Consider the following 20,299-nt stretch of genomic DNA (forward strand, 5'->3'; position numbering starts at 1 on the left):
GTCATTGCCCAACAGGGATGATAGATGGTGTACAGCAGCCTAGAGATTTACAGGCACAGATGCAGCCCCAAACCTGCTGCTCAGCTGCAGGGTCTCCCTAGATCTGGGCAACCATGGAAGCCCAAGATAAAGAAAGGGCTACTCTCTGGATTGGACCTCCTCAAAGGACCAACATGGACCACTGGGGGCCATGTTGGTGTCTGCAGTCCATGCTGCTGCTCCAGACCTCGATGAAGTCTGAGCCATGTGGACATACGCGGGCTGTGCTGCTGACCTGATGATGTCCTCGGGCTTTGGTGTCTTAGGAGCCATCCTGATGTGTGTGGCATGTATAGCCAGCCACCTGAGGCCACAATGAAGCCTGTGCTCCACGCAGCTTCTGAGGGTCATGGGTGGGTCAGGGTTCTGGTTAGAGCCAGGCACCATACTGAGGTCTGTGGCCCATGTCAACGCCAAATCCCACATGGATGTCCCTGGTCTGGACTGCTGCCTTTTCAGGTGTTACTGTCCATGGGCATGGGAGACCTGGCTCCGCTCCTCACTGGCCTATGCATGCACTTCCTCATTTGACGGCTTCTGGAGTGGATGCAGGCAGAGAAGACTCAGTATACCAGGTGGGGCTGGCCAGTAGGAATTCGACCATGCTCCAATAACTATATGGACAACACAAAATGGACTTGCTCTTTCCTTTTTTTCTTTCAAGCAGGGAGTCAAAGGGGGAGGTGGACATGGGAAGACTAGGAGGTGAGCATAATCAGGGTGCCCGATGTGAGGTTCCCAAATAATTAGAGGGGGGGGATGCATGAGAGTGACTGATGCCGACATTCTTGGAATCTGGGCAGTAGGAGTAGTGTGATACTTAGCCCTTATCAGGATGATGATTACAATGAATGCACATAGGGTAGAGAGTGTATGAATGAGGACTGGCCTGAGCTTGTGAGCCAAGGAGCAACGGCCTTGGGGGCAGGACAAGAAGCCACACTGGGACCTCACTCCATTTTATGCCTAGTTAGACATCTCCCCGCAGGCTCCCCATCCCTGAGATCACCACAGCTGTCCCAGTGGGTCCCTGGGGGTTCCATCTTTCCGTGGACACATTTGTTTCCTCAGACACCACACATATGCACCTGGCTGGCTCTGTTTTCCCAGCTCATCTGTTCTGCCTTTCAGATGCCAGGTGAGGCTTTCTACCAGACCAGCCCATTCCTGTTTATGCTTTGTAAAGGAACAGAATGGGCACTGCCTGGGTTCAGCTAGGAGGGCTAGCAGTAGAGCTCTCTAGTAGAGTGCTTGCCCAGTAAGAACAATGCTCTTCGGTCACCAGTTACCTCATGTGCAGGAAAAGAAAATGTATATGTAAGCATACAGTGGGCATAAACGGAAAAAAATCCAAACAGTCCTATTTTATTGTCAGATATAAAAAACTCCTCCTTGAGGATCAGAAAAACCGGGTCCCCTGAGAGAGAGAGAGAGAGAGAGAGAGAGAGAGAGAGAGAGAGAGAATGTTGAAACAGGGCCTCACTATGAAGCCCAAGCTGGCCTCTAATGTGTATTGTGTATTCTTCCTGCCTCCGGCTCCCAAATGATGGGATTAACATGGTGTTCAACCACGGTTGCTTAACTTTTTTAAATAGCCTAAGACACACCTGGAGAATATTACAGTGGTCATTCATGGCCAACTCATGATTTATAACTCCCAGAGTAATGGCCAGAAGCTGTTCCTACGAGACCGTAATTACACTGTAAGACACCCTGCTTGCTAGCTTTTTATCAATTTGACACAAGCTAGAATTATCTGAAAGGAGGGAACCACAATTGAGAAAATACTTTCATGAGATCCAGCTATAGGGCATTTTCTTAATCAGTGATTAGTGGAGAATGGCCCAGCCCACTGTGGGTGGTACCACCCCTAGGCTGGTGGCCCTGAGTTCTGTAAGAAACCAGGCTGAGCAAGGCAGTAAGCAGCACCGCTTCCTGGCTTCTGCATCAGTTCCTGCATCCAGGATCATTTCCTGTTTGAGTTACTGTCCTGACTTCTTCCTTTAATAATGAACAGTGGGGAACTTCAAGCTGCATAAACCTTTTCCTCCCAACTTCCCTTTTGCTCATGGGGTTTCACTACAACAACAGGAACCCTAACTAAGACAGAGGCATTGGATCGCAAAGATTAGAGGTATCACACAGGAGTATGTTGGGAGTGTCTTATTTATTTCTGATGTCATCCTAAATTCATTAGAGATAAATAAGTTTCAGGAAATGATAGTTAAATGAGTGATTGCACCCGTGGATATGTTATCATCAACAAAACCACCCAACAAGTTTGCAATGTACAGAGCTACAGAAAGCCTCGAAGATCACCCAAGTCACCCACCCAGAGCATGGTCCTCCATCTCTCCAGCCCCCACACCCTTGCCAATGGTCTTAGCCTCTGCCTGGCACCCGAGGCCTGTGCTCTGAGACCTGCTGCGGCTTGCCTCAGTCTCTCCTCATTGTCCAACACATCTGCTTGTCTTCACAGGGAAGACACATGTCAGGAGGCAGTCACAAAGTTTGTTTTTAAACCTCTTCACTGGCCTATTCTCAACCTTGTTGGACTAGAACAGTGGGACACAGGTTGGGCCCTTTGGAGCAATGGATGGATACAGGATCTTGTCAGATTGGTCTGTTCTCAAGCCCTGGAATTACAGGTATAGACTGATATCCATACCTGACCCCAAGAGAAGCTTTTGATTGACAGAAACCTTCAGCTCCTGCCATAGAATGGACACCACATGTATGGCTCAGTTGACTCTCGGCCCCTCCCTTTCTCCTTGCTACAGGCTCCTACTACATCAGGTTGGGGGCTTTGGACTGGGAAGTCAATGTGGCATTCTGATGAGCTGACGATCTCCTGCTTGTGCTCTCTCCTTCACAATTTGTTTACTTCAGGGAAAACTGCAGTTATCAATGACAGGCGCACCATCCCAAACAGAGGAAGACAATGTGTTGTAAGGGGAATTTGATCCAATCCCTGTTACTTAGCTATGGCTTAGATTTGGATGAATGATCAGTTTCCAAACCTAAATGGACTGACTATGTGGAAGAGGCTGGCATCTCATGGTGTTTTAAAGAAACAGTGAAAAAGCACATGAAAACACAGGAGTCAGCAGCATAGTAGGGCTTCAATTTTTCTTCTTTCCTGTCATTTTGCATGCATATAGTGCATGCATGCGTGTATGCGTGTGTGTGTGTTCATTTTTTTGGCAGGGAGGGGTGTACAGGGTCCCTCAATGGAGTAACATTCCTCTACTATCTGGAATGATTTATTTGATGATCTGTAATCTGATTCTTTTAAGTTTCAACTCTTACATGGTGCTCGTAGTTGCAAAATACCTTTTCACCACTACTTAACTTGAATTAATTTAGATGCATTAGTGATTTTTGCTAAATAATCCTACTTCTTCCTGAGCATATATGTCAATCCAGTCTCTCAGCACACTAATAGTGAACTCTAATTGTGAGCAATTCATCAACAGCCCTTTCCTCGGGTCATACAGATTTGTGGTACCACTGTGGTACACACAGCTTTTCCTTCAAGGCTTCCATAGCTCAAAACAGTTCAGAAAGTGACCAATCCCGATTTAACACCAGAGAAGACTCCGGGCACACAGGAATACAGTAGAGTTTGCCTTTGTTCTCATTTTGGTTTTCATATTTGAAAATGAGCATTTCTCTCATGACCGGGATTCCAGGAACGCTGCTTCTCTTCTGGGCCAGAAGGAGAGCTCCCCTTCTGTGGCGGTTTGAATGAGAATGGCTCATATATCTGAAATGACTGGCTCCCAGTTGGTGGACTGTTAGGATTAGGCCTTGTTGGAAGAGGTGTGTCACTGGAGTGTGTCACAGGAACTTGGAAGCAGCACAGAAGTCCCATCATGTACTCTGTACCCAGTTTCTCCAAATGGTAACACTTTATTAACTACAGCACAATACAGACCGGGACAGGGATGGTGGAGTAATGGAGTGTGCTCAGACTTCTTCGGACTTACATGCACTCATTGCTACATGTGTGTGGCTACAGGTCAACGTGATCTCATCACACTGGAACACGCCTCTAACCAGTGCCTTGATCAGAGTGCAGAACTGCCCATCACCACCAGGGTTCCTTTATGACTACAGCTGCAGTCTCATCTCCTCCACCTCACTGTTCCTAAACTCTGGCATCTACTAACTTCTTCCATCATTTACAAAGTGAACTCACAGAAGTCGTCAACTTTAGAAATCAGTTCTTTTCATTCCGCTACTGTCTTTGTGCTTTCTCTAGATTGCTGCATATGTAAATGTATGTCCCTATTTATTGCTAAGTAGTTTTCCACCGCATGGATATACTATGGTTTATTTAACTACTCATCTGCTGAAGGACACTGAATTGTGTTGGGCCAGTACAATAAATCTGCTTGTAATATTTTAGTTTTGGGGTGCTAACAATAACAATGCAGGCTCTACCTCTGAGCCACAACCCTAGCCTACCCTAAACATCTGTGTACAGCTGCTCCCCATAACTGTTTTCAGTGCTCTGAATCACATGCGCAGGAGCACAGTGGTTGGATTTTATGGTAGGTATGTGTTTAGTTTTATGTGCTGATCGGCCACTTTCCAGAATGCACCACCATCCCCATGGTCACCAGGCACTGGATGAGGTATCCGGTTCCTGAGAGCCCATTAAGAGACTGCTTTTCTAAAAGTATGCAACAAGGCCTCAGAGCAGCACCATTTGCGTTTCTGGAATGGCTAACAATGTCAAACCCACATTTCTATGTTTTCATATGAAGAATAATGCTAGAGTAGATATCTTTATATGCTTGTGTCTTAAGTTAATTCCTACAAATGGCTTCTTCAGAGAGGAACTGCTCAATAAGGGTTGGAAATGGGTGAAATAAATGCCATATTAATCCAACTATCAGCACATGAATACTCTGACTGTAGCATATAGAAGGTCCTCCATACTCTCTAGTACAGGCTAAATCACCTTTAGATGCTTAAGTACCTGTACATGTAAGATCAGTATAGGGTTGCTGTCCTGTTTTGTTCAGAGGGTAATAATAGAAAAAGTCTGTGCTCAAAACAGATGCAAACTTTAAAAACATTTTCAATCTTCGGTTGGTTGAGCCCATGGGTTCTGCCAGCTAAATCCCAAACCCTCAGTGTGTCCTTCAAGCTGCCAAAACCAAACTCTTTGCAACAACATCTACACTGACAAAGACATAAATAAAAATGAGGCTTTCGAAAGCCTTATCAGAGCAGAAAATGAGCATACTGAGATAGATTCTCTGAGGACGCCCCAGACTCAAGCATGCACAGGACGTGTTAGCGAGATCTCCGGGGAAGCTGTAACTGCAAGGATGGATGGACTGGTTAGGCTGCAGAGCTGTGGAGAGACTGGATTGCTGCAGGTGCAGAGACTAAGTACCGTCTCTGGGCTAATTCTAGCCCTCTCGAACAGTCAGTCCTTGCTTACCTCTGGGTTGGAACTAATGCCTTCTGGCTAATAGATAAGAAAACAACAAAGAGACAAATAAAAAAAAAACACCTTTTGGAATTAACTAATTTAGAAGACCACAAGTTTCCAACAACTCAAAAGCTAAGATGTCATCAGATAGCACTTGGGTCTGTGGAACATCTTCTCCTGCTTACTGCAATACATGCTAAGTCATCTTTAGATGCTTAAGTACCTGTATATGTATGATCAGTATACAGTTACTGTCCTGTTTTGTTTAGAGTGCAATGATACTGGAAAAAGTCTCTGCTCAAGGCAGATGCAAACTTGAAAAACATTTCCATCTTCTGCTGGCTGAACCCATGGGTTCTCTCTGGTGTATCCGCCAATGAACTTTAAACCTGCCTTGATTTGTGACCTTTCTGTTCTGTAAAACTCTAAAACCTCATGAAACTGCTTGCACTTTGGAATACGAAATTTGGGGCAACCTAGATCTATGTTCCTGGGTCACGGTCACTGAAAATCGTCTCCAGAATAAACTATTATTCCCTTAAAGATGATATCTGCAGGTTTGTATTGACAGTCATTTCCACCCCTTATGTTAGGAAGCAGGAAAACTCCTTCACCTTTGTGGGCGACATGGCACAGATCCTCCTGCATCTTGGAGAACTCCGACGAGGCTTCAGAACCATCCGAGTAAGACTTCTCTTCTCCAAAGTCCAGCGTCGACAAGTTAGGATTGGAGGAGTGCAGTCTCACAGGGCCAGAAAAAGGCTTAGGGACCTAAAGTGACAGCACAGGGAGAGATTTCTATGAAACTAGAGCCTCCCTGACTGAAACTGATTGAGGGGGCATCTTAGAAGTGCATCTTCCCACCAAGGGATAACTTCAAAGAAAAATGTATGAACACTGGGGAGGTGCTCCCCATGGCCTCTGCATCCTATAAAACTACAAACGGGCAGGAAATCACATGGTGTCTCAGACATGGTGGAAACTTCAGAGACACAGGTTGAAAATGACGACTGTCCCCGAGTAACTAGGCTGTCAGAGCAGATCAGTTCCCACATGACTTTCCTCACTTGCACCCGGAGCTTCTAAAAAAAATGAACCCGCTGCTCACATCTGCACATACAATGCTGTCTACTCGGGAAGCATCCACGTTCGGCTCCCAGGGGCTAAGGGTGTCTCTAAAAGCTCCAGATTCAGTTTGGTTCTAACAATGATTCCATCTAGTACATGATCTTGCCCATGGCTTTGCTGTGCCTGGGAAAGATGGCTCCTGGCACCCCGAATGGGGGCTCTTGTGTGGGCTGGGAGTTTGAAGAAAAATGGCTAAAGGTCCTGTGGGATAGAGGTTCAGGCCTGTGAGAAGATAGGCCCATGGGGAGGGATGGGAAGGGATGATAACAACAAGGGTAGGTCAGAAGATTGGGCCATAGCAGCCATCACGCAAGGCACATACTAGAGCAGGGAGCATCCTAGACAAGCTAGATGTTAAAAGGAGGAAAGACCCCCAAATTCTCACAAGCATGGCAGTCCCTCCAACAGCAATCCATTTCCCCATCAGAAACTCTCCCCTGCCCAAGTATCTTCACAGCCTTATCCCTGTCACCAGAGGGTCTCAGTTATGGGAGTCATCTCTCCACACAAGGCACAGAGATCAGCTCCACAACCTTCACCTCTCTGTCCGACTCGAGTCAGAGGCACGGGGTGTGCGGAGAGGCACCGTGAGGAAGGGAAGCCTGTGGCGAAGCAGAGATTACCTGCAGCGTTCCTTTAGCATCTTTGCCAATAGCTCTGGACCGCCACCTCCTGTGTGGTCGTTTTTCCTTTTTGGGACTTTCAAAAGCTCCACCCTTGGTTTCGAAACAGGAGAAAGAGAGAGAGAGAGAGAAAGCACAGACAGTAAGGGCCACCAAAACGACAGGGACAGAGGGACAGAGGCACAGGGCAGTGACCACAGCCATCCCCTTGAGCTTGGCTAAAGCAACTGGACACAGGACATCCCATTGTTAGTCAAATGTGGGGAACAAGAGAGGAGGCAGAAGCCAGAAGGTGACCAGAAGAGCTGCAGGCTAACCTGGATGGCGTTGATGGCTGGCGCCGAGTATGTCCGATGCAGGACGTCCATGCTTTCTAAGAGCTGGCTCATTTCCAGCAGGTAGGCATGGCAGTGTGCCATGTCTGTGGGAGGAAGGGCAGATGCTCACCACTGTCCAACAGCACCGGAGAGCACCAGGCTCTGTGTTCCATATCTGACTACCCCACAGGAAAGGCCATAGTTCCTAGCGGTTTATCATATAGGAATCACCTATCTCCAGCCCCCCAGGGCTTGGATTCCAAGCACACACCATCACATCTGGCCTTGTTTGTGGGTTCTGGATATCAACCCCAGACTCTCATCTTGCACAGCAAGTGCTCTATAAACCAAACTATCCAGCACTCAATTTCTTTTTAACTTAAAACTTTTCAATTCCATACGCTCCAAGCCTCACCTTATACAATTAAGCCTGAGTTCTTTCTCCCACTGGAAACCTCAGTCTGGCTCTAAGGTTAGCTAATTAGGGTTAAAAAACACTGAGTTACCTTGTGCAGGAGTGATCAATCCTGCCTCCTTGTCAGACTCACTCTAGGAGTGTTGGGACCGAGGTCACCAGGGCAGCACCCCAGACTAATTTAAACAGGATGTTTGGGACAGAGGCACACGCACTGGTACCCCCACATTTTAAAGGGTCCAGATGGCTCAGCAGTCAGGTTAAGAGTGTCTACTACTCTTCAAAGGGCCCAACTTCACCACATGGAGCAGTTCCAGGGGATCAGATGCCCTCTCTAGGCTCTATGGGCATCTGCGCTCACATGCACCCCCCACCCCCAACACACACCACACACAAACACAATTAAAAACAATATAGACTAGGAAGTCTGTCTGCATCCAGGTGAAGATGCTAAGCTCTGTGGGGAGAGCATGCGGGCTGATGATGACGAGACCTTCATTAGTAGAGTAAGGGATGAAATGCGGAGGAGTGGACAGCAGGGACTCAAATGTACGTGAAGGTAACGCCAAGAACATGTCACCGCAGCGCCATGGCAAAAAGAGACCCAAGAGTCAGACTGCTACCTTTTGAACATTTTTCCATGTCCTCTGAAGACTGTAGCCAGAAAGGAACTCGAGTGTCGCCACCACAAGAAAATGACAAATTGCTTCCGGGTGGAAATGAATTCTGCTTTGATAGACTGCTACGCTGTTCACGGATGACAAGAGGAGGTTAGACATCAAAACAGAGCCAGGCAGGGACAGCTTCCAAGAGGGAAGGAAGGATAGGATAGCGGGGTGAGCAAAATACCCCACAGGAGATTTGGGTACTTCTGGCCACCACCCCAGCTAAGCCACACTATGCTCCATGGCCCTAGGCAGCAGTCCTTATTTTCTTCTATGAAATGATGCCGCCACAGTAAAGATACTTTGGGGAACAGTCCGCAATCCTATGAGGCTGTACGCAGGCTTAGCTGCATCCGACAGGCAGGTAGGAAAAACCTGTCAGTGTGGCTGAGAGAAAGCCTAAGCCTTCAGGTCACTCCTTACCTGAGCTCCTGCCTTGATCCGTGCTCGCTGTATCCTGGATCTGATACTGGTCAAGAGACTAACTGGGTACCAACCTCCAACCTACCCTGCTCCACCGACAAACCTTCCCTCAGACTTACTCCTGGCAACACAATCATTACCTTCCTACTGGAAACTGACTCGAACACTCCTGGGGCAGAATCTGTGACAGAGGACCCTGAGAAAAAGTGATTGACATCCCGGGGAAACATGGCGATCTCATTCTGCCGGTACATTCTGTGGTGACGGAGCTTGGACACCCACTCGTCAAAGAGTTCTTCTGACTTCACCTGCAGGGCAGGGGTTAAATTGAGAGACGGAGAAGAGAGCCACTGGCTAAGACGGGATCAGTTATTCATCAAAACGATGCCTCTTTTGATCTGCTCTTTTTGAGCTAGTATGCATGAAAAATAAGAAACTGCATGTACTGTCTTGGTTTCATTTATGTGGTCTCGGAGGACACTCAAAGAAGAGGAACTGTCACAAAGTACATACTCATGTCTCCTTTGAGATGTTTTAACCACTATGCAACTTCTAAGAATGCAAACAGGGCTAGTTTTTATTAAGCCACAAATAAACTGAACCTCACATTTATCTCTTAAAATATTTCCAAGTTCTCTTGCCTAAGACTTGCCCACTCCCTACTGAAAATATCAGCTCTGTTCTTCATGTAAATGCCTGTAGTTCAAACTTCACGAACAAGTCTGAACTGAAATGAAGTAGTTGGTGTTCCCTGAAGTACTGGCCTGTGTTCGTCTACTTTGTGAAGGATTCGTGGCTGGAAGGAGCTGCTAACACATTTGCCAGGTAACTGAAAACCATTTTGCTACTTTCAGAAAAAGGAAAACTATCTGACAAAGCCATTGCATTGTTATTTTTGTTAAATTGTTCATTTATTTTATGTATATGAGTGCTCTATCTGCATGTACCTCTGAGTGCCAGAAGAGGGCAACAGATCTCACTATAGTTGTTGCTGGGAATTGAACTCTGGACCTCTGGAACAATTGCCAAAGCTCTGAACCTCTGAGCCATCTCTCCAGCCCTCTATTGTTATTATTACACAAATATTTATCCATTCCCTCCATAGATAAGGAAATATAAATATCCACTGTCTAGGAAGAATGTTTTTAGCTGAAATTTTTTATTTATTTACTTGAGATTATTTATTTGAGATGGTATATTTCCGTGTGACTCAGCAATATGCCTCTCACTGTGTAGTGCAGTGCAATACACTCACTATGTAGCACTTTCTGTGTAGCACAGACTAGCCTCAGACTTGCTATGTAGCCCAGGCTGAACTTGAATTTATGAAAATCCTTCTATACTAACTACCTGAATTCTGGGATTTTGGGCATAGCACCATGCCTGCTATAACTAATAATTTTTCTCAAGAAATAGTTCAAATGCTCATAAAAGTGTTAAAAGAAAAATAGCAATCACTTCTATACTACAGACATCTTTAAGCCAATGTTTTGTATATAAAACACATTGAAATTCATAATTTCAAAGTGAAAAGTGAGATGCCTATAGATTAGGATAGGATATGGCCTCATAAAGCTGTAATTTAAAATAACCTCCAAATATGCCAGGCAGGCCAGTGGCCTGTCAGGCCAGTGCTGTGACCATCCTGATAAGGTTGCAGCTGGGAAGGAGGTGATGCAGACAGACAGAGGCAGCGGTGCTCAGAGAATCAGCGGTGCTCAGAGAATCAGGATTTCATGTCGCTTAGAGGGACCTGAAAACGGAAGCTCTTCCTTAGTCCAAGTCTGCAGGAAGCCACAGCACAAATGGACACACACCTATTTGTCTCTTCTGCACTGTGAGCACTTCATTTCCCAGATGTGGTTAAAAGGAATTTTATAAGAATCTTGTGTCATCCAGGCACTGAGCTGCTCCTCAAAGCCCCGAAAAGCCAGTGCCCAAGGCGTTCATTTTGACTCTTTATTTTCATTGGATAAACAAGAAGAGAAAGGAGGTACTTCATTAAATAACTAACCACAGTCTGGCATAGGCCCTGAAGCGAATTTCAGGACGGTGGCTGGGCACTTTCTTAACTGCTTTTCTGCCCAGACTTCTTGGGTATAAAATGAGAGAAAGAATCAAGCCAGGTGTGCTGGAGCATGTCTGTAACCTCAGCAATCAAGATCTGTGAGTTCAAGGCCAGCCTGGGATATACATCCAGACCTTGTGGTGATGGCAGGGAGGAGTGAGGTGAGAGGAAAGGGAGTGGGGGGATGTGGGGGGGGAGGACCTCAGTGATCGTCAGTCGATTACACTCCAAGTCAGAATTGATCCCCAGGAATTAGTGAGAAACAAAGCGGAGTTTACAGTGAGTCACAGGGAATTATTGCTCTGTCTCATGATGTCAAGTCCAATGCAGCTTAAGACAGTCTAAGTCTTTAAAAAGTAGAAGAGAATGATAGCTTCATTTTGTTAACTAGAGTTACACACAGGCAGGGAGCCCTTATTTCCTGACCATGTGAAAACACAGAAGGAAGAGTCATGGGACCAATACAGGTAAACGGTGCCAACTCTCCCAGCAGAGATTAACCACTGAGGGAGGAGCAGAGAGATAAGGTTCACACACACACACACACACACACACACACACACACACACACACACAATTATGAATATATATAATTTATTATACTCATTATTAAATTGTAAATTATAAAGACAAAATTATGATATTAATTATTAATTGCTATATAAATAATTCGTGGCTTCCCCCTCCTTTACTTTGCCAGTTATTTCACTGAGGAGATTTTCTCTGTCAGTAAACACTTGTGTAGGCTGTTACCACTAGACACACCACTGGTGTCCACTGGGTAAAGGCTGTAACGGTAACACCTGGGACATCCCACAGCAAAGCATCATTGGCCCACAGTACCAGGGGAACTGCTTGACACACTGAACTAGCCCAGAGTTCAGGGTTAGGTTAGGGGACAGATATGAGACACACAAGCTAGGCAAGGACAGGGATAGGTGAGATCCTTGGTTATCCCAGCCCTCAGCCCCATTCCCTAAACGCCAAGCAAGCTAAGCAATTCTCAATTTACCTCCAACATTCACGCACTGCCTAACCACTCTAAACAATAATTAAACTTATTAAATTACTGACCCCCAAGGAATTATGACAAACCTTAAACACACACTCTTCCATATTTTTACAGGGGGTGGGGGTGGGGTAAAGTAAAAACAAGGCAGAGTGTTTCAAGAATCAACTGATTGGTCAAAGTTTAACAGCCAGTAAGCAGTCACATAAGAGCTGGCATTGCCCTGGGCCTTGTGCTTGGTATTACCACGATGTCACCCATCTTCAGGAGAAAGGCGGTAGGTAGGTAGCTTTGAGTCTTAAGATTTGCCAAGGACCACTTGAGGAAAAACTGACATTTCACTACAATATGAGGACACTAACCAAGTCTTTGTAAAATTGGCTAAAGCCATTGGTCAGGGATCCACAGAGTAAACACTATCCTTCGGAGAACATATTTTATTCTAGGGTAAATGGTTCTATACTAATGACACAGCCTGGGAGGAGGGGACATGAAGGTGCTTTTGTCATTGATTGCTGTCACTGGGGAGGAGTGATAACATTTAGGGATGGTGACAAGGACACTGAAGGAACGCTAACTCTTCAAGCAGTGAGAGAGAGAGAGATTGTGAGAGATGGCCCACCCTAACATCAGAAGTACCCCTTAGGGATACTTTAGTGATGACAACTGCCCACAGGTTGAATGCATGTCCCCAAATCATCACCAGCATGGTGACGGTCAGTAGATCTCAGCAGAAAGGCCTGTGCACAATCACACTGGGAGAGTGTGCCTGTAGCCCTGGTGTCTCGGGAGGCTGAAGCTGCAGACTACTGTACTCTAGGAGTTTGAATCCAGAGTGGGCAAGCTAGCAAGACTCTGCTTCAGACAACTTCCCAACCCATAAAAGCCCTGGTGGCGGCGGCGCGGTGGGAGCCGGGGCCCTGGCTGAAGCCTCACCTTCAGGTGGTAGATGTGCTCCTCCGTGTCTAGGTCGATACACTTAGACGACTTCTTCACAGACATCACAGAGAGCCCCACGTCAATGCAGCCATGCAACTTCTCCCGCTCAATCTACAGAAGCACAGAGAGGGCTGCTTGTGAGTCACAGCAGTCAAGGCGGTTGTAACATCCTCCCTGGTCCCCTGCCACCTCATCTTCTACATCTGCCAATGCGAAACCTGGACGCTACGATTGATGGAGCGCTCCACCCAAGCCGGACCTAGTTAAGTGTTGCACACGGACTGCATTCTTTCTCTGAACAGAAGCACTGGCCTTATCTCACAGATGAAGAGACTGGAGGACAGAAGTCTAAATAGGAGTTTTCATAGCCAGGATGCAAGCCAAGGAGCGGAAACTCCATGAGTTGACTCGAAGGCAATACAAGCAAGAGGCATTGCCTTTCCCTTGAACAGTGCCTGTTGTCTACTGTCATCCATAACCGACTTAAAGGGAAGAATAGAGACAAACTAGGGAGGACTCGAATGGCCAGGAAAGAGGAGAGCGCCCTATGAGACAGGCCCGCTGGTCACTCAGAATCCTCTAGACCAACCAACCTCCTAGGGTTAACTCAAGAGGAAGTCCACATTAGCCATGGCTTTCTACACTAAGCCCCTCAGTCACCGGGAGAGTGGGAAGAACGCTTGCCACACGCTCTGTTCCTGTGATTAGCTAAAACCAGAGCAGACCTATGGAACGCAGTAAGTAAGGTGTCCTGCCCCTTCTCCTGGTGGTGAATGGATCTCTCCCAGATCTAAAGCTAAGACAGCAGGGGTCGGGGTGGGTGGAGAGGGGGCTCTGTGGCACTGGAAAAACCATTACCCACAGGGCACTGCGGCTCTGGGCTGCCCTGGAGCACCCTGCGCAGGTCTTCAGTATCACACTGGGTAAGAAGACTTACATCAGCTTGGCTCTTGGCATATTTCAAGATTCCCTTTTCCAGGCAGAAGAATCTCTGTGGGGAAGCAAACAGAACTTAGCAAAACACGCATGCTAACATCCCTCCTCCGGTCTCCAAATTCAGATAGAATATTAGTTCTCAAATTTAATACTGAGGGTAGAGTGTGTGCCCACCAGGGAGCGGCCACCACTGATGTCTTACCTTGTGCCAGCCTTTTAAGGGCCACTTCCTCTTTTTCAGCAAAAATCCTTTCTGCACTGGCGGCTCCTGGGTGTAAGTCATTTCCCCTCTCAATCCTTCCACGACTTCCCAGCTGTCCTGTCCCAGTGGAAGAAACAGGCCAAATGTCACAACTTTAAAAGGTAGTAACACTAAGCAGCAAGCTACTGAGAAACGATCCAAGACAGGGAGCCTGGATACATTTGATAAGAAGAAATGTAAATTTAATTCCCATCCATTTATTGGACTTTATAGATTCAAGGCTGTAGTTTAATAGCATCAAATTGGATTTCTTTAAAAAGAGGCTCTTTTTAAAAATAAAAAAAGAAGGACTGTATCTCTTTTTTTTAGTCTTTGACAGCACAGTTGAAGGGAAAGATCTTACTGTGAATTGCATTTTTGCTCACTTTGATGTCATCTCACGGGTACTGTTCAGTCAGCAGAGTTCAGGCTAATGTTAACCAATGTCACATACGTCAGCAAGAAGCTGTATGTGTCTGTGCACTGTGCATGATAGGGGAATGGCTGGAAAGTGGGGTGACAGAGACGACACAACAGTTGAGGGTACCTGCGGCTCTGCCAAGGGACCTGAGTTCCAATCCCAGCCCCACATCAGGTGGCTAACAAATGCCTGAACTCTAACCCCAGAGGATCTCACCTCCCACCCCTACTGGCCTCCATGGGCAGTCACTACACGCCTGTGTAGTGATATATACACACATATACACACACAGTGACATATACACACACAGAGACATATAGACATAAGTAAAAAGTATTTGAAACTGAAGTATCTGCAAAATGGAATTGGATGCAAGCTAGGGAACCTTTTGAGCTGACTGAAACAGTGGCTCCATGGATAACTGTCTCCAAATTCTAGGGGTTGAAGTAGCAGAAACGCAAAACCATCGGAAAGAGTTTTGTCTGGAGTATTTTTCCCCCTTTCTCTCAGAAAATTTTAACCCCCCCCTTTCTTATCCAAGAGACTTTTCTTTTTAAGACATGCTACAATCCCAGGACTTGAGTGTCTGAGGCTGCCTATGTCACACAGCAAGGAAAAAAAAGAGCAAGCAACACGAACAACAACAAATTCTTTATAATTTGGGCCTGGGTTCTTTTTTAGTTTTGAAGGAGCACAAATGGCTGCTTTAATTAATTCCCCCATCATTGGCTATTGAAGTTATTCCTACTAAATGAAAACAAATTTCAAAAGTAATCAAAGGAAAAATAATAAAAATTCTGAAATTTTCTTTTAAAATACTTAAATCATTGCTTGATGATGATGATGATTGGTTGATTAGGACATAATACACATGGAATGCACACACTGGAATACAACTTGAGTCTGGATACATACACTAGATACAATATAAAATATCTCTCACAATGGGTAATATAGTTTTGCATACGTATGATACTGGAGAAGATCTCTTGTTTGACTCTGGCTTTGAGTCAAAGCTCCCACCCCTGGGCAGATGGCACAGCTAGAGGCCAACTAGTGGTCGCCAGGAGTTAGATCGCATATCGGGATCAGCCCCAGAGCAGAGGGCAGGGAGAGGTCCTGCAGGGCTCTTTTCCATCCTTCCCAAAGCCCAGCGCATCCTCTCTAGCAACCTTCCCTACATCAGCAACTGAATTCTTTGATCAACTGCCTTTTATCTGAGTCCTTTTCACTGTGAATGGAGATAAAGACACAGCCTAGTTTTTAAAAATAACCACTGTAGGTATCTCAGAATCTGGAGCTGTAAAAGGGATTTCTTCAATGGTTGAAAGGGCGATGGTGGGTGCTATTCAGTGTTTAATTTAGAGAAACTTTTTGGCGAGGTAGCAGCACTGAATGAGATTTTGTTATAATAACCACCAGCAGCTGTCCAGCCGCTCAATTACGCCCAGACAATAACAGGGAAACTGTCTGCTTAGTGATAAGCAGCTCAGCACACTGCCTGTAAAACACCAAACGATCCTGAAACCTTTCACTTCAGCTTGCAAAGCCACTGCTAGAACCGTGCTTTACCCGTTTCAATGCTGTGACTCTCTAAGGCCCCACAGTGACGCCGCTCCTCCAGAGGAAAGCATTCCTTCACCCCCTGACTCCATCACTCCAGTGTTAAACCTTTCTTCCAAGGACTTCCCCTTGCTCGTGGTAGTGTGGATGAGGCTGAGCCCCTTGAGAGCACCTCCCATTTCCTCCTGCCTTGGGAACAGGAGGCTCCTGATAACTAACTCTAGCTGTGGAACAAAAGCTACAGGCTCATGTTCCCGGAAGGCTATATTGTGGCACACATTCGAATTGTGTCCAGTGTCCTTAGGTCAAATGACTGTTTTCAGATTACATACAATAGGCCCGCACTTGTGAAAGATGGGTGTGTGTGGTACCATCACATAAGAATCCTCGGCCAGTCCTATAGAAAGCACTCAAGTGGATCAGCCTTCCGAGTTGTCCTCAGACTCCCAGGCAAAAGGCAAAGCACAGAGCACTAACTCTAGGACAGCCGCCACGTCTGCTCCGTTCCTCTCAGTTGCACTCAGTGCAAATTCCAGGAGGGATGAGTCATTACTCCATGCTTCCCAGAGTAGGGGAAACGTAGATGTGGTCTTACCCATGGCTGAATGGGAAAGAAGAACAGAATTTCAAACGTGGCTTTACTGACTCTGGTGAGAAAGGAGGTACCCCAGAATTCTGGAGATAGGGTTTTCTCCTCCCTGGGGTTTATAGTAGGTTTGCTCTCCCTTCAAGTCAACAATTGAGGAAGGGCATGTATTTATGTTCCTGCTAAATGTCATCTGTTTGTAGGTTTCATCTTCTTCCAAGGTTAAGAACTTGAAAGTGCTGGCGAGCAGAAAAGCCAGATTTACCCCATGAAGAAAAGGCAGGCTCTCCTTGGCTGGGAGAGAAGGTGCAAGGGCCCTTTGTAGGCCCTGTCTTCATCATTCAAATGCTTGCTTCTTCCTAAGTCACTGCTGAGCTAGCTGGTGACAGCTAAGATGCAGCCTCGATCTCCGAGGCTGACAGTGGCCTGAAGCTGTTCCCTCGGAGGCTGGGGAATCTGGGGCACTGCTGATTGACAGCGTTGGGAAGAAGTCTCTTGCATCTCAGCTTCAAGTGAAGGGACAAAAAGACAATAAGAAACTTTCTGAATGAATCCCCAGCCTGGCACAATGACAAGGGTGTCCCACATCCAGAAAGATTCTGCAAGTGCCATGAGACATCTTTGTAAATAAGGACCTGCTTGATGTCAGTTACCTAGAAACAGCTCAGCTCAGCCGTTAAGTCTGCTCGGCAGGAGTCAACTCAGTGGTAAAGTAGTCACTGTGCACTACCAGGTAATTTATCATTTAATTAGCTCATAAGTTGCTGATTTTGCATTTGAGCCCCATAGCTCAAATTTTCTTTCCAAACTACCATAGAGACTATCTTCTTCACCTTGTGCACAACTCCAGCAGCGTGGCGCATACGGGGTAGCCACTCAGAGGATTCTCTACGTGGGATTTGGTGCAGTCTCCAGTCAAGAAAATAGATTAAACTCTCGAATCAAGTCAAGGACACTAGGTCGTTGGCTTCACAGGAAAGGGTTGAGTTGCAGTCACAGTTCATAACATTCCCCCGGAGTCACAGGAATACTAAATACGGGGGTGTTGGAAACACATAAATGAATATTGTAACACCACAGAAGGACTGGAGAGATCGTTCTGGATCCACACAGTCATGAGCCTTTTGTCAGTTCGCTGACCTAAAACAGTCCATAGCAGATATTAATAAATGTGCTGAAAGAGTCAGAGAAACTGTTCCCGTGGCTAACATCACAGTGGACACACTTTATGATGAGGCTGAGGCCTTCAACCCTTCAACCGCAGGTTTGTTAGGATTCTTTTTTTTAAGGTAGAAAGTGAGGAAGAGAATTAGGTATATTTCCTGCTGTGGTCAAGCTACCAAGTGCCACAGATACCCCATGGCACAGCCTACGAGATTTTAATTATTCTGCCCTCATTGGAAAGTGTTATTTTTCCCATCTTTAGATGTGTACATTCCAGTGAACAAGGTAAGGGGGGACATTGCGGGTGAATCCTGGCCCACCTCTAGACTCTGGAAGAAGGAGCTCAGAAGCCCTGGGCCTGCTCAGAGCTCCTAGCTCTCTGGTCACTGGCGTACAAGTGTGTAAGAAATCAGCCCGTGCATTTCACTGCTGCTAACCCTTTGCCCATTTCCCCCTTCCTGCCTGAACTCCTGTCTAACCTCCTTCCCTGGTGAAATTCTATTTCTACGAAAACCTTCTCTTCCCTGAAGAAAGCCCCTCCCTCTTTTGAAGAGAAGTACTAAGAATGAAAACCTAGCTTCTTCTGCATGCCTTTCCAGCTAGAATGTGGGTTCCTTGCCTTACCAGTCTTGTTTATTATCATCTGTGTCCTCAGTAAATATCAGCTGAGCAAGTCTGACAGCAAGAGTCTATGGAAAGGGCACTGAGTGCCCACTCATTGTGGTATTCAGAAAAATCAGACGCAGGCTGGGAGACGGTTCAGTGGATGAAGGTAGTGACTATTATGCCTAAAAACTTGAGTTCAAGCCCTGGAAGAAGAGCCATGAGAGAAGAGAACAGACCCCAGGAAGTTGTCCTCAGATCGCCGCACATGTGCCAGGGCAATGGATATGTGCACATGTGTGTGCCTAAACACACCTGTGTATACACACAGAGAAACACAGAAACTCACAAACACAAACCAATGTAATAAAAAATAAATTTGAGGAGCCAGTGTTCCAGACTAAAGGGTCCGTGGAGGAGTGGCACCTGGTGCCCTCCATATACCATGCCGCTCTGAAGATAGGGAATGCACCCTGAGTGAGGTGAATACCAGAGACACACTACAGGACAGATTTGGGCCACCACAGACATCAAGGTCCTGCAATGGCTAACTCTGCTCACTGAGCCTAATACTGAGTCTAATATGCAGGGTTAATGTCTCATCCTGCATGGATCAGGCTGAAAGGTCATCAAGACCATGAGACAGAGAGAGAAATGTGGCTGCAATTTCTCAAGACTTCTGCAAAAGCCCAAACGAGGCCGATCTGGCCGTCATCTGGCGTTGAGTTCAGTCTATTTTACAGAACGTCTAAAAAGTGCCCAAGATAGAAGCTGCTTTGTGATTAGAAAGGCGGCTAGGCATTGATTCATGCTCTTGAGTGGGCCAAGTTCATTTCCATAGTGCTGAGTGCACGGATCGCAAGCGCTGCTGCCTTCCTTCCAGCACAGCTGTGTGCACGCTGCACCGCTCCCAGGCCCCTCGCACATGCCCAGTTCTCAGCTCCCCTGGCTGACTGTGATATCAGAAATAGAACCGACTGAAACTTCCATTCTTCCAGCAGCTGAGAAGTGTGGAAAGGGATCTGGCAGGACTGAAGAGCAGGTTGTTCTAATTAGTCTGTAATCACTTTACCAGGTTTTTAAAACCCAGAGGGCAACGTCCAGCATTAACTCACGCGGCCGCTGATTACACACATCATCAGTGAGTTTAAAGGCATTTTGATCTTGTAAAACCTGTCACGACAGGCTAAAGGTCAGTAGCACCACCTTTCACGATTTTTCTATGGACACGTGGAAGTACCTGACAGCAGAACAACCACTCTGAGGTCAGACCAACTGTATACTTAGACTGCAATCACATGAGCTGGAGTTGCCTTTTGTTAAGCGTCTCTCAGCGAAGGTTTTACAAGTGCCAATAGGGCAAAGAGCAACAGAAAGAGAGAGAGAGAGAGAGAGAGAGAGAGAGAGAGAGAGAGAGGAAACTATTCAGAGGCAGACTGGTGTGTGAGGGCCAAATGCAAGGGAAATCATTGGGTGATCCTGTGAGCACCCATCTCAGTTCACAGGCTGGGGAGGGGAGAGCCTGTGGACACATATCCCAATTCAGGGGTGGGGGAGGGGCTGAGCGTTAGTCATTGGCTGGACCACTTCCAGAAGACCAGGGACCAGGCTGTCTTGAAGAACTCCAAAGGACACAGACACCAAGGAGAAAACCAGGCTGATGTGTAGAGTCCAGCTCTGCAGGTGACCATCTAACAATCAATCAACAGG

General features: G+C 46.4%; 1 protein-coding gene across 13 annotated transcripts in view; it reads right to left on the reverse strand.

Moving 5' to 3' along the window:
• Positions 1-20,299, reverse strand: part of Osbpl3 (oxysterol binding protein-like 3) — a 163,028-nt gene that overhangs the window by 45,445 nt on the left and 97,284 nt on the right. For 8 of the 13 annotated variants that reach the window (XM_030255598.1, XM_006506630.3, NM_001347213.1 and 5 more), the window contains 8 exons: positions 14,214-14,330; positions 14,013-14,066; positions 13,073-13,186; positions 9,200-9,367; positions 8,595-8,718; positions 7,557-7,660; positions 7,240-7,332; positions 6,103-6,259 (listed from right to left, as the gene is read on the reverse strand). In XM_030255598.1, the coding sequence (XP_030111458.1) occupies positions 6,103-6,259; positions 7,240-7,332; positions 7,557-7,660; positions 8,595-8,718; positions 9,200-9,367; positions 13,073-13,186; positions 14,013-14,066; positions 14,214-14,330 (931 nt within the window). Of the gene's footprint in view, positions 1-6,102; positions 6,260-7,239; positions 7,333-7,556; positions 7,661-8,594; positions 8,719-9,199; positions 9,368-13,072; positions 13,187-14,012; positions 14,067-14,213; positions 14,331-20,299 lie in introns of those variants that run through there. The other 5 variants (XM_006506633.4, NM_001163645.1, NM_027881.3 and 2 more) reach the window with 3 other exon arrangements.

Source organism: Mus musculus, chromosome 6 (assembly GCF_000001635.26).
Source record: "Mus musculus strain C57BL/6J chromosome 6, GRCm38.p6 C57BL/6J".
NCBI classification, from domain to species: Eukaryota; Metazoa; Chordata; class Mammalia; order Rodentia; family Muridae; genus Mus; species Mus musculus.